General features: G+C 42.8%; 1 protein-coding gene and 1 long non-coding RNA gene across 4 annotated transcripts in view; one reads left to right on the top strand and one right to left on the bottom strand.

The window, feature by feature from the left end:
- The window catches only part of LOC115088340, a 55232-nt gene extending 40649 nt beyond the window's left edge, over window positions 1-14583 (bottom strand). For 2 of the 3 annotated variants that reach the window (XR_003855757.1, XR_003855755.1), the window contains exon 1: window positions 10753-11073. This is a non-coding gene — a long non-coding RNA (uncharacterized LOC115088340). Of the gene's footprint in view, window positions 1-10752; window positions 11074-14381 lie in introns of those variants that run through there. The other variant, XR_003855756.1, reaches the window with a different exon arrangement.
- The window catches only part of ETNPPL (ethanolamine-phosphate phospho-lyase), a 37953-nt gene that overhangs the window by 3504 nt on the left and 12764 nt on the right, over window positions 1-21685 (top strand). The window contains exons 2-9 of the mRNA XM_029596498.1: window positions 7963-8081; window positions 11530-11689; window positions 13005-13079; window positions 14375-14468; window positions 14830-14946; window positions 17984-18066; window positions 18745-18970; window positions 20689-20843. Coding sequence (XP_029452358.1) covers window positions 7963-8081; window positions 11530-11689; window positions 13005-13079; window positions 14375-14468; window positions 14830-14946; window positions 17984-18066; window positions 18745-18970; window positions 20689-20843 — 1029 coding nt within the window. The remainder of the gene's footprint in view (window positions 1-7962; window positions 8082-11529; window positions 11690-13004; window positions 13080-14374; window positions 14469-14829; window positions 14947-17983; window positions 18067-18744; window positions 18971-20688; window positions 20844-21685) is intronic.

Below are 21685 nucleotides of genomic sequence, written 5' to 3'. Positions count from 1 at the left end.
ATTAGGCAAACTAGGCAGTCACCTATGGTGCCAACCCTTAGGGGGCGCCAAAGAGCAGCCATGTGATGCTGTGAGGGGGATACCGCTCGCAGCAAAGAGGGGGTAGAGAAGCGCGCGAACGAGGTAGGAGTCAGGGGCAAGGTGGGGGCGGCGCAAGGCAGAAGTCACCTACTACCCTTGCAGCGGCCCTGCCTGTAATGATGCAAGTTGAGGTGTTCTGAATTACTTGAAGCGTTTGCATCAATTTTGATGGAAGGCCCATAAACAAGGCATTGCAATAATTGATATAGGAAAGAACAAGGGCATAAGGCGCAGGTTTGGTTTTTTTTTTAAACACAGTCAAATCAAAATAGGATCAAAGTTGTTGCACCAATTTCACCTTCAAGTAAATGTTACATGTCATTTGAGAGTTATGACTTTCTAATCTCAAATACGACTCCAGCACAATACCCAAAGATTGAAGACCGCACCTTGAATACTGTGTGCAGCTCTGGTCACCACATCTCAAAGAGAATATAGCGGCACTGGAGAAAGTACAGAGAAGGGCGACCAAAATGATAAGCGGCATGGAACGGCTGCCCTATGAGGAAAGGCTAAAGAGGTTAGGGCTGTTCAAATTGTAGAAGAGACGACTGAGGGGGGGATATGATAGAAGTCTACAAAATCATGAAAGGACTTGAACAGGTTAATGTAAATTGGTTATTTACTCTGTCAGAAAATAGACGGAGCAGGGGCATGCCATGAAGTTAGCAAGCGGCTCATTTAAAACAAATTGAGGAAAATTCTTTTTCACTCAGCGCACAGTTAAGCTCTGGAATTCATTGCTAGAGGATGTGGTTACAGCACCTAGTCTAAATGTGTTTTAAAAAGTTTGGATAAGTTCCTAGAGGAAAAATCCATAAACTGCAATTACGGTAATTAATAAGCAATAGTAGCTTGTGATCTAATGTTTGGGTACTTGCCAGGTACTTGGGATTTGGATTGGCCACTCTTGGAAATAGGATACTGGGCTTGATGGACCCTTGGTCTGAGCCAGTAAGGCATGTCTTTTGTATTTCACCTTCTCGTTTGGTTCCAGTTCAACCTCTAATACCCTTTACAATCTTCCCTGTCCCCAGCCATAAGACTTCCATCTTATTATTGTTCAAAACTAGGTTACTAGCCTCTACCTGTTTGACTACCTTGTGCAAACACTGATTTATATGTGAAGAAGTTTCCTCTAGATCTGGGCCCAAAGGTAAATATATGCTTTAAAGCCTGCTTCCTGCACAATGCTCCCTATCTACTACATAAAGATGTTAAAGAGCAGTGGAGAAAAAGAAGAAGGGACTCCAAAACTTACCTCTTTCATACTAGAGGTTGTATCCTGAAATGCTGCAATCTGTCTTCTCCCTTGCAAAAAAAACTTTCAAGCTATTTAATTACCAAATTTCTCAATCCCAATAACTCACATCTTTGTAGCAATGTTTTGGGATCTACCAGATGAAATGCACTCGAAAGATCTAATAATATTAAAAGTGCATTTTCTCCTCTATCTAAGCTAGCCAGAGCATCCTCTATCAATGAGACCATCGAGGTCTCTACTACAGGCCTTCGTAAAGCCTCCTTATGTGATAGTTACCACACAGTCTTGGATTCAGTCTATCGTGTTTCTCTTGAGGCAAAATATCGGCAGTCTTACATATTTGAGGGACTACACCAGTGTCTAAGGAGAAATCAATCCGACTCAGCAGCCAACTTAGCACCTTATCTGAGCAACCTTTCATTAACCATGCTGGACAAGGACCAAGTAGATAACTCCATGGCTGGATTGTAGCAAGGGTTTGTTTTAATTCAAACAAAGTAGAATTATAGAAACTCCTCCTTCTTTTCTTTCCTTCCCCTAACTGTTTCATCTCCATAATAGGTCCTGACAACATCTCATATCCAGAATTTTCACATATTCCTCTCCTTAAACCATCTACCTGTCTTTAAAATACAAAAGAAAGTACCTCTGAATCCGGGAGAAGCAATGAGCTTAAATCTGACTTTTTTTTTTTTTTTTTTTTTAATAACTGTGTTCTTAGAGGTGCTAAGGCTCTCGAGCAGTGTGGAATACATGTCGCATGAACTTCATGAGGGGATATTTATCATAATAATAACAGTAACATGGACAATACCAACTTGCAGCTCAAATGCACAGAGAGAGCAGAGAAGATTTTCTCTGTAAACCAGAGTCGGCTGCCATGTCAGCAGCGGTCTCCCGAGCATCCTCTTCTGACAAGAGCAATTCTTGGAAGGGCTAAAGAAATTCAGCGCACTGCATTTCCAGGGAAATCTCCCGGGGGATTTCTAAAGGAAGAGCAGACATTGCATCAGAGCCTGATGTAACTGATATAAAGGCTGGGAGCAGGACTGATTGGGATGCAGCAGGCCAGCCAGCAGCACCTCCTTCCTCCCTCCTCTTTTAAAACAAACTCATTCTTTCCATGGTTTCTTCCAGCAAGCAAGTTTATGCTGTCGTAGAAGCCTTTTTTTTTTTTTTTGCAAACAGATTAATTGGCTCCCACGGGTCGTTTGTTTATAATAAGAGATCGTGATATCATCTGGAAGGGTGCGCACCCTTGTAGTCAAAACACAATCTTCCGTGGCCGAATGATTCTGCAGCTCTGACAGCATTAAAAGCTTTCTAAGCCTCGCACCTCAGTGCTGGACTTCTAGGCACCCTGCATTATCTTATAATAACCGTGCTGCACATGGCGTTATCGATCATTGTGTAGGGTCTGATTCATCAAGGCATTTTTCCCCATAGACACAGATCAGGAGAAACGCCTTAGTGAATCAGGCCCTTAGTTCTTTAACGTCTTGCCATTTTCCAGTGCCCAAAGCAGAAATCTGCACCATGGACATCATTTGGTAATGCTTAATCAGCTCGTTCACTACAGTATAATAACCTTTGCACCTTGATGTGATAATATGTTTTTTTACAGAGCAATAGATATAGCGCTCTTTGAGATGCATTTAGATTTCTTGTCCAAGTGTCAGTTCTTAATAAGCAGGAACTTTGTCACATGGATTCCCTTCAGATGTGTTTACCAAGAGCTCCTTCTTCCACCCCCCCCAGGTTTAACCAATTCTCTGCCAGCACAGTCAAAGCTGTTTTAAGTAGGGATGTGCATCGGGTGCCCGATTGTTTGCGCTTTCGGGTTTGTGTGGCTGCGGGAAAATCTTGTTTTCCCGTGGATCGGCATTTTTGTTTTCCGATTAAAAAATATTTTTATTCGGCTTAGTGCATACTAACTCCCGTTAGCGCACACTAACAAAAATAAACTTTTTTTGTTAGTGCGCGCTACCTGAAAATCAATTTTCATGAAAATTCAGGGGGAAAAAAGTGTTCGTTTCTCTTTTTAACCGATATATAACGAATTAAGAAATATCGTACGATATTTCAATTTGTTATAAAAACGATTCACATCCCTAGTTTTAAGTATAATCCAGAAGATTAAGAGGCTGAAATCATTTTAAGGGCAGAAAAATAGGCACAATGGGCAGACCCAGGCTCCAGGTTTGGATTTGTCAATAGGCACGCTAGGCTTGTGCCTAGGGTGGCACATTTGGGGAGGGGGGGGGGGGGTGCAACAGGCCAGCTTATGATTTTGCTGCCTCACAGTTTAACTTCTAATGAGCCTCACTCAGCAGAGAACAGCCTTCTGCTTCAACCCCACCCCTTCCAGCGAAAAGAACAGGAAGGAAGGGGTGAGGCTGACAGGGACAGAGCAAAAGAAAAACTGCTCTACTCCCTATTCCAGTCCTGTGCAAGAAGCAGGTGGAAGGAAGTGAGGCCAGAGCCCACAGCAGAGAATAAAGAAAAACCATTCTGCTCCCTTATGCAGCCTTTCTATTCCCCTCATTCAGGGACATAAGGAGAGGAGGTGAGCCTGAAGCAGAACAAAGAAGGCTGTGTCTTAGATGTTCTGGTTTGTTGTCTCTTCTCGAGAGAGAGAGGGGGGGGTGGGGATACAGGTAACAGCACTAACAGTGCCCAGGGGTGGCAAAATGCTAAATCCATCACTGCCAGGCTCAGAAGCCAGTCCTGATGATGCCGAAGCTGCCGGTTTACTGCCTCTAGAGGAGGGAGAGGGAGTATCCGTCATTGCTAAACAGCGACACCTGTTGGGACCAAAGGTGCATGGCCTACACTTCTGAGGCAGCCACAGTCTGAGATCCGTAGCCTAGGCCTGTCACGGTGATGGCTGAGCTAGGTGGCAGCCCGAAAGAGCAGGAGGCAACTGCCCCGGTGGAAAGAAAGTGAGCACAAAAAGAACTGCGAGTGCAGTAGCAATTGATCAAACAAGATTTCACTTCAACCAGGTGTATTATTATTCTTTGCTATATGCAAATAAGTGCCTGCACTACGATAAGTTCACAGTTCATTTACCCACACAACAGCAGGTAAAAATGTGCGCTCGCCTGGACGCAGTTTATTGTATTAACCTGTTGATAAGCTCTTCCTTTTGCTTCCTTCTGGAAATGGCGCTCTAAAAAGCCATGAACACGGGCGAGACCTGCTCAAAAGTGATCCTTACTCACAAACCAGATTAATAGTGAATCCAGCATCAATATAAACCCAGAGGGCACCCAAACAATCGGACAATAACGGCCGGGAAGAGAGGCAGCTTTAGTAAGAAGGGTGACATTGCTGCGAGGTGATGCTGCTCTCTGCAAACGTTGGCCTGACCTTCTTGGATGCAATCGCTCGCGCTGGAATGCATTTCAGGGGCTGACTTGGCAGTGTCAGCTGCTTTTTGCGGATTAATGACAGCGCAGGGCTCCTTGCACAATGCACTGTCTACCTGAGCTACCCTAGGGCAGAAACCAGTTTGAGCTGGTTTAGAACCTGTCAGGAGAAACAGCTGAATGCACAATGAAGGGTGGATGTTACTCATCTGTCTGCTTTATTCAGAAAAGAAAAAAAAGTTAGACTTTTTTTTTTATAGCCTAGTATAGAAGCCTAGTCTAGAGCCCGAAACCTTTGCACAAGAGAATCAGGCCAAAGTCTATGCGTATTGTCATAATGCAAAAATTCTAACGACTTCAAAGATTTTGCTCCCAGGCACTGCTTTTCTATAACTTAAACGTCGAAACGCTGAGACTAGTGTGTCCAGAATATGATTTTTTTAAATTTTTTATACAATACATTTTTTTAAGATAAGAAAAATAAAGTATGCTTTTCTAAACAATTGTTCTGTGACTTTCTTTTTATTTGTTTTGGCCAAACTTAAGTAAGCAGTGCACAAAATTTAGCACAGAGCTAAGTATCTCAGAAAGTGCATTTACACTTATACACAAAATAAGTACATGTCCATGCAGCCAGCTACATCAATCCAAAATCAGTGCTAAATGTAACATATTCTATATGGAAGGCTAGTCAGAATGCCATGACTGGATCATTCGGCCGTAGTTAAGGTGTTAAGGATATTATTAGGTCTTGGAGATCCTGTTATATCATGTAGATCTTGTGCTAGCTTAGAGCTAATTGCATCTGATTACACACTACAGCACGGTTTTTCACAGAGAGCTTGATTTATCCATATTCAAGACGTCAGTGAATAAAAATAATGACTTTCTCTTATTTTTAAAGTGACTCAGAGTCCCCGTGCATTGCAAGGAAAGCTGAATAAACACCCTTTGTGTGGGTTTTTAGTCTGGCTCCCCTCTGAGTCGCACAAGGTACTATCAACTTCATTATAACTTGCATAGCTCTAATTATCCCTTTTCCAGATGTGCAAAGACACATTCCTGGAATTAGGCAGAGGAAGCCAACTGGATATGTTTCCACCATGATGTCAGCTTGTGCTAATGACAGGAAGCCCCCTACACTTGTCCATACTTCAGTCATAGTATTGCATCTTTTACATGGGCTCGGAACCATGGGAACACCAGAGGAGCATGAATGCAATCAATAGCCCTGATCACATTGGTGAAATAAGCTATCTGGTAGCAGCCCCTTTGTATCTCCCACCTCTCTTGCTAAGTTCATGGGTACTGGATGCAGTCAGGCATGTAGGCAACTGTGGTATCCATAAAATAGCACGTGTGAAAAAAAAAAGAGAATTGGCTGATGCCGATGCTCCTCTCTGTAAGAAGTCAGTAATCAGATAACAGAGTAGTCAAGTAGCAAAGCTCATCAGGAAACATTGATCATTGGACCTGGAAGTCCAGATGAAGTAAAAAAAAAAATGTTTAATTTATTTCAAATTTAAAAGTTTGCCAATAATTTTTAAGTTCCTTTTGTCTATAGGAACTTCATCTATGCCAAGCATTTATTCTGTTATATGTATGGTACAGAAAATTTAATTTGCCGTTGGTGCTATTTTGTGTGCGGTTTCAATGAGAGCCGTGAGTAATGTATGTGTTAGAGAAATGACTGTGCATTTAATGTTACCTGATGCTGTGAGTACTTACATAATTATGCATGGCTTGCTAATGTAGCTGTGCACTATATTAATGATGTGTGTACCTTTTTTGGTCTCCCTGCACTGCCGAAGATCCATAGTCCCATGGATTACACTGTATGCTTGAGTATGAGAGCTGTGTATGCAAAAAAGAGTTTCCATGTACAAAGAAAGTGTGTAGAGTGCAAATATCAATACAAGGCTTGTTCTAGGCTAACTAATACCCTGTGCGAAAACTGGATTTGATGCCACTTGCCTACATTGTTCTGTGGTGGCAGCTCTGGCACAGAACTCCCTCCTTCAGTAGTGGCAGTAGTTCCAGCACAGCATCCCCTTCTCCCCTTCCACCCACCACCCTTTACCCAGCATCATTATCCCCCTGATCCCTTCCTTATATGATACAGAATGGTATCGTGGGGGACTGCCAACATGGCAGTGCCCCCTTGCACATGGCACCTTGTGCAGCCACACAGGTCGCATACCCCAAAAGCCAGCCCAGTGTGAGCTTGAGAGGTGAGTGAATGAATGTTTGTGAGAAAGAGAGGAAGTAAAGCAAGTAAGATATAGATAGTAAATGAACAACAACAATTTTTCATGCAAATGTTTGACAGTTTCTCCATGTGAGATGGCACATGAAATGAGATGCCAATCTTTGCTGATTTTCCCTCTTTCACAATATAAATGAGGGACGTGAATCGGGTGCTGATCGTTCCCGCTTTCGGATTCATATGGCCGCGGGAAAATCTCGTTTTCCTGCGGATCCCTGTTTTGTTTTTTTTTTGTGAAAAATTGGTTTTTGGGTTAGTGCACGCTAACTCATGTTAGTGCGCACTAACAAAAAGCATTTATCTTTGTTATTTTTTGTTAGTGTGCACTAACTCCTGTTAGCGTGCACTAACCCAAAAACCAATTTTTCACAAAAAAAAAACAAAACAGGGATCCGCAGGAAAACGAGATTTTCCCGCGGCCATATGAATCCGAAAGCGGGAACGATCGGCACACTAACAAAAAATAACAAAAATAAATGCTTTTTGTTAGTGCGCACTAACATGAGTTAGCATGCACTAACCCGAAAAACGATTTTTATGAAAATTCAGGGGGAAAAGTGATAGTTTCTTTTTTTACCAGTTATATAACGAATTTAGAAATATCGTACGATATTTCAGTTCATTAAAAAACGATTCACATCCCTAATATAAATGTATTCAATTAAATATGAAAACCATGACTTTAGTAGTGTCAGTTTAAAGCATGTTTTAGTAGTTTTGTTAACTTTTATTTCCATGCATTCAAGTGGACTAAGATGGCAGCCACACTACTTAGTGGTTTTGTAACAGGGTCAGATAGGAGAATAGCATTTCATAATGTCTGTAATACTAGCCAGTCTGTTATGCATTCGCAGCAGCAGCACAGCCTATAATGCCCAAAATGTCAGTACCACGGTGTTCATTAATGCTATGCCTTAATTTAAAATGGAAACCTTAAGGCAAACTATATATTAAGAGTATTTTCTTTTTCTGCTTTTCAGACCATCATGTAAAGTTTTCTTTTCAAAGGATCCTATCAAGATTGTGCGTGCCCAAGGACAATATATGTTTGATGAGAACGGGGAGAGTTACCTGGACTGTATCAATAATGTTGCACATAGTAAGTTACTGTATAGTAGTATGGCACTGTGTGTGATCAGAATGGCCAGAGAATAGATGCAGGATAGGCTCTGGCTGGATTTTCATGCACTGTTTATTCACAATGAAAAAGAAAAAGCTCTGCACACTTTCGCAGTTTGTAAACAAAGAAGTATTAGAACACTTTACAGTCTCTCAATCTGGGCCTTCTCTATGTTCTATCATTCCCTGGGACCTCCTATACCTATTCCTGGGCCCAGCTAGAAATACATCTTCCCAGCAAGCTCCACCCAGACCACAATTCCCTATTGTCGGAGGCTTAACGTGGTCTGGGTCCAATCTCTGGATCCGGTCCTTTAGGGTGTTCTGGGGTCTTCCTTTGTATACTCTTTCACATATGCTCCCCCTTAGCTCAAACTTCTTAGGCTGAGTGCTTGCCCTTACTAAGGGTATACTCTCAAGAAGACCCTGTTTCTCTCTTTTCTCCCCACCCTTTGCGGGGGCTGCTTAACCCAGTTAAGGCTTCCTCTCCCCAAGTCATTTGAAAAACTGCTCCAGGGTTTGTGGAGTGCCCATTGTTCCACTCTGGCTTGACTGCCCATAAGCTGACTCCACAAGGTTTTAAATTGAGGACGATCATCATGCCCTAAAATCACTGGATAAGGGAGCTTGGGAAGTACTCTCACTTCCGTAAGTTTGTCCTGCTGGCATTGTCAGCAGAACCTGACTGGTGGGCTAATGCTGTCAGTCACTGTTTACACAGATCAGAGTCACCTTCTTCTCATAGGCACCTTCTCTCTTAATCAAGTCCTTACAAACCAGAATTTTGCTACACCTTGAGTCTTCCAGGGCTTAGTTGGGAACTTCATTTAACTTCATCTGGATCACAAATTCCTTAAGTTCCTGATGTGGGATTATCTACTAAGTTACAACTCTGAAGATTTGCCAAGAGTGTTTGCCCATTCATGTTCCCACGTTTTCATTCTGGGGTCACCCTCCTCAACCTGCTCCTTCTTGCATTGTTCCGCTAGCTTGCGCTCCCATGCTAGGTCTTCCAGTCACAGGCAGTCTTTGTCTGTGTGGACCTCTGTCTTTATAGTAGGAGCATGCCTGCGGGGTTGGCTCCTGGTTAGTTATACCCATTCTTCCCAAGGGCTCTCCTTTTCTTCTTTTTCAAATGGGCAATGTTCTTCCTCATATCCATCCCCTGCACAAAGTGCACAAAAGAAGAAAATTCCTAGTACCTATCTCCTTCTTACTGGATTGTACCAGACCCTCCAAAACCCCTTTTTGCTTTTGATTTGAGGATCAGCCTTCCTTTGGAGACTTTCCTTTGTCCATGTGGATTTTAACTTCTAATACCGACTGTATCACCATGTTGACATCCATCACTTGACTTCGATCATACTGACAGTCTCTGGCCAAGTGGCCTCTCCTTCCACAGTTGAAGCAAGCAGGAGAGGCTGTTGCCTGTGAGCTGGGTCCCAAACCCGAGCTGTCCATTTTTGCTGGTATCCTCCACTCTCATTACTGCGCCATGGGACCTGTGCAGGCTGCCTTTTCAGCCTGCAGACCAGAACAGGCATTAATTGGCTCTGGAGGAAGGCATCTGCCACTTCTAATACTCTTTCCAAAATGAGTCCTGGGGGGTCAACAGACCCAATTTCATATGGGCTGGTATAGTCTGCGAAGGAACTGTTCCATAAGCACTTGGTTGGTTACCTCAAGGCTGATCTTTGCCTCCGGCTACAACCTCTTCCATCTGGCATCTTTCAGTCAATGGAACAGGTTTCAGGACTTTTTCCGAGCTGAAGGATGCCCCTTTGGAACTGTTGCTATAGATTTATTTTCAGCATAGCAGTCCTCACTTCTGCAGAGGTGGCCCTTCCATCTGAATTAATTACTTGAAAGGCCGCTTAGATTTTGCAAGTGAGCAAATTTGCCAGGTACTTGTTACAGTTGGCTTCTGGCCTACCTGTCAGGTGGGCAGTCCTTTCAAAGTTGTTCAGGAAGATATCTGGGCTCTCCCCTGTCTTCAATTTAAAGAGAACAGGAGACGGAGGCCAGGCCTGTGTCATTGTGGTTTGCAGTGTTTGTGTCAACTGATTCAGTATTGTTTGCTGGTTGCTCACCGCCAGCTGCTGGCCAATCTGCTCCGTCAGGGTGTGTACCGCCTCCCAAGTTTTATGCTTCCCCTCAGTGAGGGCCTGTACTGCTCCATATTAGCCTACCGGCTGTGGTACCACAAATATTTCTTGCAAGGCTCTGTGCAGTTCTGGAACACCCAGAAAGCAACTCAAATCTTCTTACAGAAAAAGAAAAAAAAAATCCTGCCTGTTCAGCAGTGTCAGCACTGACTTTCTATTAAGTCCCTGTCTCCAGGAGGAGCTATTTACCTTGGTCTGTTTTAAGTCCCTTTCCTGGCAACTGCTGTCACTGGGCCACAGGAACCAGGAAAGAAAAGAAAACAAAAATTCTTCCTCTTTTTGGCGTGGGTTTCTGGCTGTGCAAGCTTAGTTCAGAGATTCTTGAACTGACTCCATATGTGGCACTGCATGCAGTCAGAATGGCCAGAGAACAGACACAGGCTAGGCTCTGCTTTGTTTTCTATGCACTTTTATTTCTATACAATAAAAAAGAAACAGCTCTGTTTACTTTAGTGTTTGTAAACAGAGAAGTATTAGAACACTTACAGTTTCTTGATCTAGGCCTTCTCCATGATCCTTCTTTCTCCAGGGCTTCCTATTTCTTCCTGGGCCCAGCTAGAAATACACCTTCCCAGCAGGCTCCACCCAGACCATAATTCCCTTTTGTCTGAGGCTTAAGGTGGACCAGACAGATCTCTGGATCAGATCCTTTAAGGTATTCTGGGGTTTTCTTATGTATGCTCCTTCACAAGTAGCAAATACATTCTGACCATATCATTCACAATTTAATTGCAGCAATGTGTACGCTTCAAGCTTTAGCAATAAGAATATAAGATATGCCATGCTGAGCCCATCGTCCTGTCTATGACAGAGGCCAAGCGGGGTCACATATACCCAGCAGATCCCAAAAAGTAGATCCCACTTCATGTTATTCCCTCCCAGGGACAACGATGGACTTCCCAAGTTCACCTGGCTAATAACTGTTTGTGGACTTTTCCTCCAGGAACGTGTCCAAACCTCTTTTAAATCCCACAGTGCTAATCACCTTGATCACTTCCTCTGGCGTGATCATGCATTGTAAAAAATATTTTCTGATTGATTGTGCACAGAGCGAAAAAGTACTTTGTACAATTTGTATTAGGCCTGCTGGTAGTTTCAAAATTTAGCAGTTGGTTCATGAAAGATAGTGTTAATTCTTTTTTAACAGAAAGGTTATGAGTCATTTCTCTTCTTTGCAGACAGAATAGCTGTCAAAGTGTCTCACTTCCATGTCGTTCAGTAACATTCATTGTTTCTATTAAAGAGAAATTATTTGTTCTTCAGTTGGCCATGCTCACCCAGAAGTGACCAAGGCTGCTGTGAAACAGATGGAACTCTTGAATACAAACTCCCGATTCCTGCATGACAATCTTGTCCAGTACGCCAAGCGACTCACAGACACTTTGCCCGACGGGCTTTCAGTCTGCTATTTTGTGAACTCGGGGTAAGTTTATGACTTACTCGTTCTTTCTTTTCTTTCTTTGGCAGTGTTGTTGAGGCTTCCCAAATAATTCCTTGAAAAAAATTGCACAACCTTTCACGCTTAGCTTAGGGCTCTGTAACAATCACTGTATGTCTTTTTAAAGCAAGACTTCAGAAGAAAATACCCCAGTGGAAAGTCAGATCTGTCATGTTAAGCCTGCTAAGAACATCAATTTTGGAAATGTTGTTTGTGTCTGTGAAGGGACTCTAGGCCGCTGTGCTACAGTATTTTCATTCATGTGTAATATCTGTTAGGAAAAAAAAGAACTGACAGAAGCACTGAAAATATTGCTCTGATTTCTTGGCTTGAGCAAACAAAGAAAACGCAGTTCTGTATCAGTCATGCAAAAGAAACAGAACTAGAGCAAGCAAATACCGCAAGGCCCAAAACAGAAAATGTTGTTAGTTCTCCAGGAAGAGATCCTGCCTGCATGGCTTGTTTTCTTTTTGACTAGGTGGTTTGCTCCTATTCCTTTGTCCTTCCAGCTTGATCAGCGTCAGGGCTGGGCTATGATACCCTGAGCCTTCATTCACAACTATCGGGTACTTCTCCCCTATTTTTCTATATTCTCGTCCCCCCCCCCCCCTTCCAACATACCTAGCCTGGTCATTGCAGAAAGAGACCTCAGCCAGGGGGCCATGCACCAGAGATCCTTCTGGATCCCTGCCATCACAGGCTATTAGGAATCACCATTACACAAACAGCATGATTCCCTCCCTCTCTAGGGCTGTGGATGCTACTTCCAGGCATCTTCAGCCCCAGCTGGCCTGAGGAGTCGAAGACTTGATTTGGGGATCAAACTGGGGGATTTTCTCCATGGCAGTTCATGAAATTGCCAGCAAGGTTTCTTAATACTGAGGACCTTCTCATAATAATGGTGGGTGGACTTCAAGAACTAGTGCAGTCTCATGTTTTTGTTTTCTGCAAAACTCACTGGGTCAGTGAATTTTATAGCAGTGCTAAAAGGGCAGAAACAACTCCTAACACATACCAAGGTCTGTCTGTTGGATAAGATGCCATGCAAAGTCCATTCTCTTCCACTTGCAGCTTAATACAACTTTGCTTTTTTTTTCTGTAATGATCCTTTTGATGGTGAAAATAAATGTGCTAGTTTGTAAATCGCATTATAGACATAGGTACCCTAATTTCCTAGCTTATTATTATTATTTGAAGGTTTTAGATTTTATGCTATTTTTCAATGTTTTATGGTTTGCATTTCCACTTTGAGCTTAATGGAAAGGCAGTTTATAAATTTGAGAATTGAACTATTCTGTAGGTCTGAAGCCAATGACCTTGCCTTGCGCCTTGCTCGACATTACACTGGCCGCCAAGATGTAATAACCCTCGACAAGTAAGTCCTGCATCATGGATATAATTATAGCTAACAAGTTACATAATATTATTTAGGGCGGAATCTATGAACTGAACGGTCAGATCCACATTAAGGTAAATGCTCTATTGTTGCCATTATAAATAATTCAACATAACACAAATGAATATTTAAACATAGCACACACAAACAGAATTATATTGCCTTTACTGCATGATTTAAGATATTCTTAAGCAACTACAATACCTGAAAGCTTCTTTATTAGTTAGTTCAGCCATGTTTATTTATTTATTTAAAAAGTATTTATTTCCTGCACCCTTCCAAGGTTGGGGGCAGGGTACATAAAATTTTATACATCATAAAATAAGACAGACATTCATCACAGACACAGACAAAGTCATAAATGTGTTAAGCATATGTTAATCAATGAATTTCTTTCTCAGGCTAACAGAGCTGCTTTACTGTTTCTTTCTCTGGGGTTTAACTACTAAAGCAAATGTCTCTTGATCTTCCTGCCATCCAAGTTTGCAAGCCTGTCACTATGGAAGTGCTTCCCTTTATTTTCGATAGGGGATAACCTGATAGGGTCAGCAAGTGTAAAGGTATATACAGAGATGGCTCAGATGCATTGAGAGGCAAAGGCCAAGTTTCTTCAGTTCCCGGAAAGTGTAACAGATCATGTGAGGAACTGGATTATGTGAGCGGGAACTAAAAAATCTGGTGAATAATATCCAGTCTACACCTTATCCAAATTCCTCACTTTTCCCATAATATGTTCCGTCGCGGCAGCAGAATCTGGAGAGTGCACTATTCGATTTATAAAATCTTGAATTAAAATTTAGCTTTTTAAAGTGGCATTAAACGTGGACATGCAGATATAGTGACGTGCTGCAAAATGTGACCATTACTTGGAATAGTCAGAGGATTACTTAGTTACTTCGTCATTAGCTGGTTAATGGTTTTGTGATAACCTTTACATTATCTTACTCCTCAATAACACACACACACACACACACACGTATAGTAAATAGAACAAGTTGGGTAATTTCTGAAGAACAATTCGTTTCTAGAATTTTGTAGAAAAGTGCATGGATATGTATTGGACACACGCTAACCCATAGAAATTAGTGCTAACTCAGATGGAATTTTGTGAAAATACTTCTCTCTCTCTCTCGCTCTCTATATTTATATGTATTTTATATTTTTTTCTCCATTAGCATCATATGAATATGTTTTTTCATGTATTAAGCTCCTGTGTGACTGACATGGTGGCAAGAGTAATGCTATTTTTAATGGTTCATTCTCTGTTATTTCAGTGCTTACCATGGTCATGTATCTTCTCTGATTGACATCAGCCCGTATAAATTTGTTCAGTTAGGGAAGGATGCCAAGAAGGAGTACGTGCACGTGGTGAGTATTTCTTCATGTACTTGTCACAAGGGTTTCTTCTTTCATGCCTTTCGGCTCAGCTGAGAACCGGTTTGCTTAACTCCCCCGAGAAGCTTGACTGCTGCCTTTCACTTGTGCATCAAAAGTCACTGCACTGCGGAAGTTGATGGAATAAGTGAAAGCAATTAAAAAAAAAAAAAAAGTAACACGAGATATTGCAAAGAAACTGACATCCGGAGATAACAGCTTATTGCGCCGTCTGCAAAATGTATGACGAAGGGAAATACGAAAAGGTTCAGGATTTGACTCCTTTCATTCTCAAGCAGCCTTGGGTGTTGGTGCAGTGCATTATTTAAACGACGCTTGCTGTCATTGTGCGCAGGCTCCTTCCCCAGATATCTACAGAGGGAAATACAGAGAGGACCATCCGGACCCCGCCGCTGCTTATGCGGAGGAAGTGAGGAACATAATTCAGGAGGCTCACAAGAAAGATTGCAAGGTTTGTATGGGGAGCGGCAGAATGGGAGAAGTTGCAAGATTAATGACCATAGCCACGGAAAATCCATGGGCTAGCAGGAAAGAAAGGAAAGCAGAGCGCCAGCAGTTCCCAAAACCATCCTGGTCACCCCACATCAAGTTGAGTTTTCAGGATATTCACAATGAATATAAGTGAGATAAACGTGCATACACTGGAGGGAGGCCTTTGCATAGTCATCCCGTGCACATTCATCATGACGAGCCTGAAAACCCGACTGGCTGTGAGGTGGGCGAGGGAGGTCACCAGAGCGGTTGAGGAAATGCTTCTCCACAAGCAGAGCTTCAGTGCAGTAAATCTGTTTTCTCCGATGTGTGCCCATCATTTATTTTGCTTTATTCCTTTAAATGCATAGATGAAGGCAAAAAAACAAGAATTCATTTTCAGAATATTAAAGGAAAGCTCTCATGATTTTTTTTTTCCCTAAGCATGTGCCTGCTTATTTCGCCTGCTATGAGGTTGATAAACCAAGGGTCATTTTCAAAATCGTAAAATTGCATCTTTTGCAACCCAGTTCCATAGAGAAGGCACATGCCGGCGACATGGTTGTCTGATGGCATGAAAACCAGTGCAGAGGAACACATTGTAGTGCCAGCAGCCTCAGCGCAGCACGTGTTCGCTTTGTCCTTGCACAGTGAAGCAAGAGGAAGGAAGCCAGCAGTATGCATCACAGTGGCTGGAGCACGGCGAGAGCACTGAGATAACCAAGCTCCTCTCTGCGTCTCTGCACATGAACTACGGTTAATTGCAGGCTCCGTTTATGAAGGAGCCTGGAAGTAGTCATGAACTAGATTAAAGTTTTCGGCACGCTGGACCCTGTGTGTGTGTTATTGACATGGGCGATGTTCTCTTTTTGTTTCTAACCCAGTAATTTGCAAGCCTAGTCCCGGAGGCCTATACGGCCTCACCTGACCACCATTGTGGCTACTGTGAGCCATCTGTGGCACAGCATTTAGAGCTTAGATTTGAAGGTGAACCAGTTACCGGTATAGCATTGAATGCAGCTCTTTCCCCCCTGCCCTGCCAGCCCTCACTATTTTATATCCCTTCCCGACATACTTTAATCCAGTCATGGCAGTGACGGTTCTCAGCCAGGGACCATGCACCAGGGCTCTTTCCCAGAGCCCTGAAATCACGGGCCCCATATTTGGCCACGAGGGATCGCCACTGCATGATAACTGTGATTTCCTCCTCCTCGGGGGCTGTGAAAGCTGCCTCTGCAGCATCCCCAGCCCAGGCCAACCCAGGGAATGGAAGACCTAAGCCGGGAATCAAACCTAAATGCTGATTTTTTTGTGCCCTTGACTGACTGAGGGCCTAAAGTTTAAAGTCCGCCATGCTAAGCATTTAGAACATAACTTGAAATCCTTGATGACTTACCTTTATTTTAAAATCTGAAGCACCATGCAAAAAATGAAGGAAGACATTTTTAGTTAAAAAAAAAGTAATAATAATAATAACACAGGAAAAGAAACATTATTCCAAGAGCCTGATTCACTAAAGGTTTTTTTTTCCCTCTATAGACACGGAAGGGCAGAAAAGCCTTAGTGCGTTGGGCCCTAAATCTCCCGCTGCCTATTGCTGACCTTCCCTTCTGAGATGAATTTTCAGTCTTCCAGCTTTGGCAGACGAGCTCCAACGTAAAAACCCACACGCAAGCTGCTAAGAATAAAGGCGCCCTTTACGTTTTAATATTTCAGGATTTGTGACAAAGTGACATGTTTAGTCTTCTGTGCCCGTCAAAACAGTTGTCATTTAGTGCGGCGAATTACATGAATCAGTGACCTGTTTCGTTTTTTGGTTTTTTTTCGTTTCATTGATTAACCTTTTATCTAATGGATAGTTTTTTTTTTCCTTTCCTTTTTTTTCCCCCATTCTTTGCTTACCTTAGGTTTTGGTGACGGTTTACTTCTCTCAGGCTCGTACTGTTATGCCATGGTGCGCCTCTCCGAGTGGAGGGTGCACGCGGGCATTACCGCTCAGCATTGTGTCCGGGAAGAGAAGCGCGCCGCCCAGCTCCCATGGACCTGCTGGTGCTGAGGCAGGGGCTGCACGAGCTGTGCGGGAGGCAGTCAGTTCAGTAGCAGATTCAGGCCGGCAGTCTGCGGGGACTGACGCTATGGCCTGGGTCCCATAGATGTCTGTAATGGTGAAAAAAAAACCTCAAAATGTAAGCTTGCAGTTCGGCTGTGTCAAACCTTCCCTGCCTTTGACCTATGTACTTTTCAATAATCATTCTTCCACCCCTTTCCAACAACAGGCAGTACTCCGCTGGTACAATCCTTCTTTCGGTTTTTCTTTGTGAAAGGTAAAACTGTTATAAACCACTTGTCAGTCCTCAGATGACAATCTCTCAGCTGCAGCAGTGAACGATTGTCATTTGAAGCATGTCAAAGTCAGGTGCTGTTTAAGTGTTATCAAAATCAGTTTTATGGACAAATTTCGAGGGGGGGGGGGAGAGAAAAACCATGATTTTAGGGGAATATTTTTTTTCTGTGTATTTTCAGTACTGGATGGCTGGATGTGGCACATTAGTAGTAGTGAAGGCTCAAGGTGAGGCCCTTGCTATAGCCCTCCTACACTTGTTCTCTGGCTCGCTATGTCTAGAACAGGGCTTCAGTCCACAAGAAAGCAGGACTGAATACATCAGGACTTCTAGAGGATGGGGCTTAAGATGCCTACCATCCAGACATGGTTGCATGCGAAAACGAGCCAATTAACCGGTGAACACTTATCTAAGAAAAGTTGTGGTGGCTGATTTGATATTCGGCTTCAACTCTGGTTGTATTCATTGCTCATAGAATGGCTCCATTTTTTTTTTTTTATTTCTTATAAATAAGCTTTGTCAGTTTCCTTGGAGAAATTCAGATGTGGGGTAAAACTGATTTTGACAATCCCTGCACACCTGCAGCTGCTCATGAATGTGTATGGAGGGGGGAAGTCCTCGGCAGAAAAGAGTACCCGGAGGAGCACTGTTCTGATGTCCTCTTCTTTTGTGTAGATTGCTGCTTTTATTGCCGAATCCATGCAGAGTTGCGGAGGGCAAGTAATTCCACCCGTCGGCTATTTCCAGAAAGTGGCAGAGTATGTACTTGGATTGTGCATTGTTAAGAAATCAAATCATAGTCTTCAGTTCTAGGTTACTTAATTGATTAGCTGTCCTTCTTAATTCATAAAGGGGTTTAAATCTGATAGAACGTCTGATGTAAAAAGCAAGAAGTCCCACCCAGTACTGAAGGAGCCTATTTCTGGAACGCACGCATGTGTGCCTGTGTGGTTCATATATATATATATATGCATGGATCCAAAGGAAACCCCCACCTCTGCCAGAGTCCTTATGTCCTCCTGATGTCCTGAAAATTCATTGTGTGGATAGGACAGACACCCAAATTTATTAGGAAAAGGCACACACACATACGGACCAAGCTCATAAGCTGTCTGTTCCTTTGTGAAGCAGGATAAAAAGAAAGAGTTTTGTTCTGAATTGTGCAGTTGACTATAGTTGACTTCATCATCACAACTGAAGCAATTAGTTTCAAAAGTAACATTGAGCTTTAAAACCAACCAAGCAAAATAATACATGGCTGGGGGAGGGTGGGTGGGTGGAGGAAAACCGTGGGAAAGCAAAATGTTATTTCTGGTCATGTACAAGTTGTAACTTTCAGGAAACTGTACTCCTTATCTTATTAGCGTTGGAGGCGGTTGCTGGGCTCCCTTCTTCCCCGTGCGTTTTTGGTGTCAGACTGTTCCTTTCGCTTTCAGGTATGTCCGGAATGCAGGAGGTGTGTTCATAGCTGACGAGGTCCAGGTCGGCTTTGGCCGTGTCGGGAAGCACTTCTGGAGCTTCCAGCTTCAGGGAGAAGATTTCGTGCCGGATATCGTCACCATGGGGAAGCCCATCGGCAATGGCCACCCAATGTCTTGTGTCGTGACAACGAGAGAAATTGCTGAGGCTTTCGGAGCCTCTGGGATGGAGTATTTCAATACCGTAAGTTAGCAACTTCAATCAAAACAGATTCTGCGATGCCTCCGGATTTTAACTCATTAAAAAATAATCGCTTATAAAAAGTGCTCCCATTTTTTTCTCAGACTTCTTCTTATATTTGAGCTTTTTCATATTTGCGTCTCAGAGCAGGTAGTGTTTTTTTAGCTCTAGCATCTTTGGTGTCCCATACGAAGGCTGAGGAAATGGAGGTGACTCTTCACACTTAGAAGCTGACAGGGAAGGTAGTTATGTTTTAAAGCATTCCCTCACCCTATTTGCTTTGCAGATTTTTTTTCCCCGTGGATTGAGCAAGGTTTACATTCTAAAAAATCAGAGAGCTGAAGCAATGGATAAGGCGATACTGACTATCCGGAAACTGCCTCTTTCTCCACACCATTTACTCATTGATTGGTTCATCTGTTAGGGAGAGCGTCACTATTTTCTACAGATTTAGAGGGCGGCTTTCAAAGACCCCACATGGATGCAAAGTCCATGGATACGTTTACCCCATGGGCTTTGCACCAGTTCTCAAAGGGAAAACACAAGCTTCTTTCCCTTTGAAAATTGCCCCAGGTAAAAACTTGTGGGCATTTGCAACTGCTTTTCGTGTGGGCACTTTTTCCATGGAAAATTAAATCCATGGGCATTATTTTACTTCCCCCATCTATGAACGTCTCCTCCCTTTTGGGGGGAAATGGCCACCACCAGGATCAGTGGGGATGGGACGCCGACAGGGGGTCTCTGGAGACCACAGGGTCTTCTTTTTGGTTTCAGAAAATAGTGTTTGCCATTTGCAAATAGTTTGCACCATATTCAGGTGGCCCACACGTTTTGCAAATAGCATGCACTACTTTCTGAAACCAAAATCAGAGCACACAAACAAAAAAATGAAACTTAAAAAAACTAAAAGTACCCCAACAAAATGGCATAAAAAAGCAAACACAATTTTTGCTGTGCACATCCCTAGTTACCAATCACACCATAAATAAACAGTACATGTATTAAATGAGGTATTAAACTTATAGGATGGCGTAGAACATTTTACGAAATCTGGAGAGGGAGAAATATTGGATTTCAGCAATGTATACCATGATAGAATCTGCCCTAGCCATTTTCTAATGATAAATATAACTAGAGTTTGTATTTTTATGAGTATGAGCAGTCAATTGTTTGGGTTTAGTGCAGGACTGGTGCAGTTCCAATGCAGTTTTAGCTTTCTAATTAGCAGTGGGCATGGCAGGCTCCTCATGGCAGCCGGGAAAGCTAAAAATAATGTATTCATAGCAGCCTCGCTATCTCATGCCACAATATGTTAGGCTGCACTCACAGCCCTCTAGTTATCTCAAGTTTTGACTGCTGCATAAATGGAGGAAGTTGCACCATTTGTCATACCCAGCCTGTCACACATATACCCACACATCTAGCTTACTGTCACAAACAAATACCAGACAGTACAGTGGGATCTACTCCACCGTGCGCACACACACACACACGGCTTGTCTCTCGATCACACTCTCCCACAACCCATCGATCCCAAATCATACGCACAGAGTCCTTTTTTTCTTTTCCCTGGCCCCCGCAGCAGCAGCAGCAGCAGCAGTAGTTTAAGAATAGGAGCTGGGGTGGCGGTAGGTGGGGGTCAGCTGTGTGCCCGCGGCAGCAGCACATCAGCAAAGTGCACCGGTGCATCATTCTGTTTCTCTGCTCGTGCTTGCTTTCAGTTTGGAGGAAACCCAGTGTCCTGCGCAATTGGGCTGGCCGTGCTGGATGTGATCGAGAAAGAAGAGCTCCGGGCCAATGCCACAAAAGTTGGAAATTACCTGATGGAGCTGCTGCATGAGCAGAAAGAGAAGCACCCCTTGATAGGGGACGTCAGGTAGGCCGCTCGTTTAGCAAATCCTAACAGGAAGCAAAGGGCAAAAGTTAATTTGCATTTCAGGGATATTTGGTAAAATTCAGATTTTAAGGAGAACAATCTTGCCACAAGAATGTGAAAACGTTTTGCAGCTTTTTGCTAGTTAAAAAAAATTGGAAGGAAAAAGGGAGGGCCTTCTTTTTTTCTTCCTTTGGATTTATTTCCCATCTAACCCCTTACACGCTCTAGGCGATGCACAATAGTCAAAATCACATAAAAAATGCAAAACTTCAAAAACAAATAGTTTACACATGTTAATAAATACTTAAGCCACAATAAAGCCCAATAGCTTAAAATCTTTCATGAAGGCTAAGGTCCAGCATCCCTGCCACTAAAAGTAAATTGTAGATTGCTTGAATGTTTGTTTGGTTTTTTTTTTGAGGGAAGCTTATCCCATTGTGGAAATGCTTAAGGTGAAGGACAAAAAACTGAATGTGGGTACATTTTTCACACTCGGGTTAGGCATCTTACGTGCTGTTTTATTATGTATGGACGTTTGTTATCCGCTAAGAATTGTGAATCAGCAGAATAGAAATTGTGCAAATACAAAAATAAATAAAGAAATAATATGGCTTTACAGATCCAGCTGCCAGTGTCTCCCCCTGCCCCTTCCAAACCAAATCTACAAAGGCCTCTGAATGCTCTAGAGCAGCCACACGTCGAAGGGGGCTCCTGGAAGCCCCTTGTGAAAATAATTTGTAAAAATAAACTGCAAGAGCTCTACAAATAGAAATACTTTCTCAAAAAAGGAAAACAAAATAGAAATTGATCAGAGAAAAAGAATCAGTATGCGATATAGGTGA

This window comes from Rhinatrema bivittatum, chromosome 1 (genome assembly GCF_901001135.1).
Source record: "Rhinatrema bivittatum chromosome 1, aRhiBiv1.1, whole genome shotgun sequence".
Classification (NCBI taxonomy): domain Eukaryota; kingdom Metazoa; phylum Chordata; class Amphibia; order Gymnophiona; family Rhinatrematidae; genus Rhinatrema; species Rhinatrema bivittatum.
Note: the sequence above shows the minus strand (reverse complement) of the source record. Positions and strands in the feature narration are given on the sequence as shown.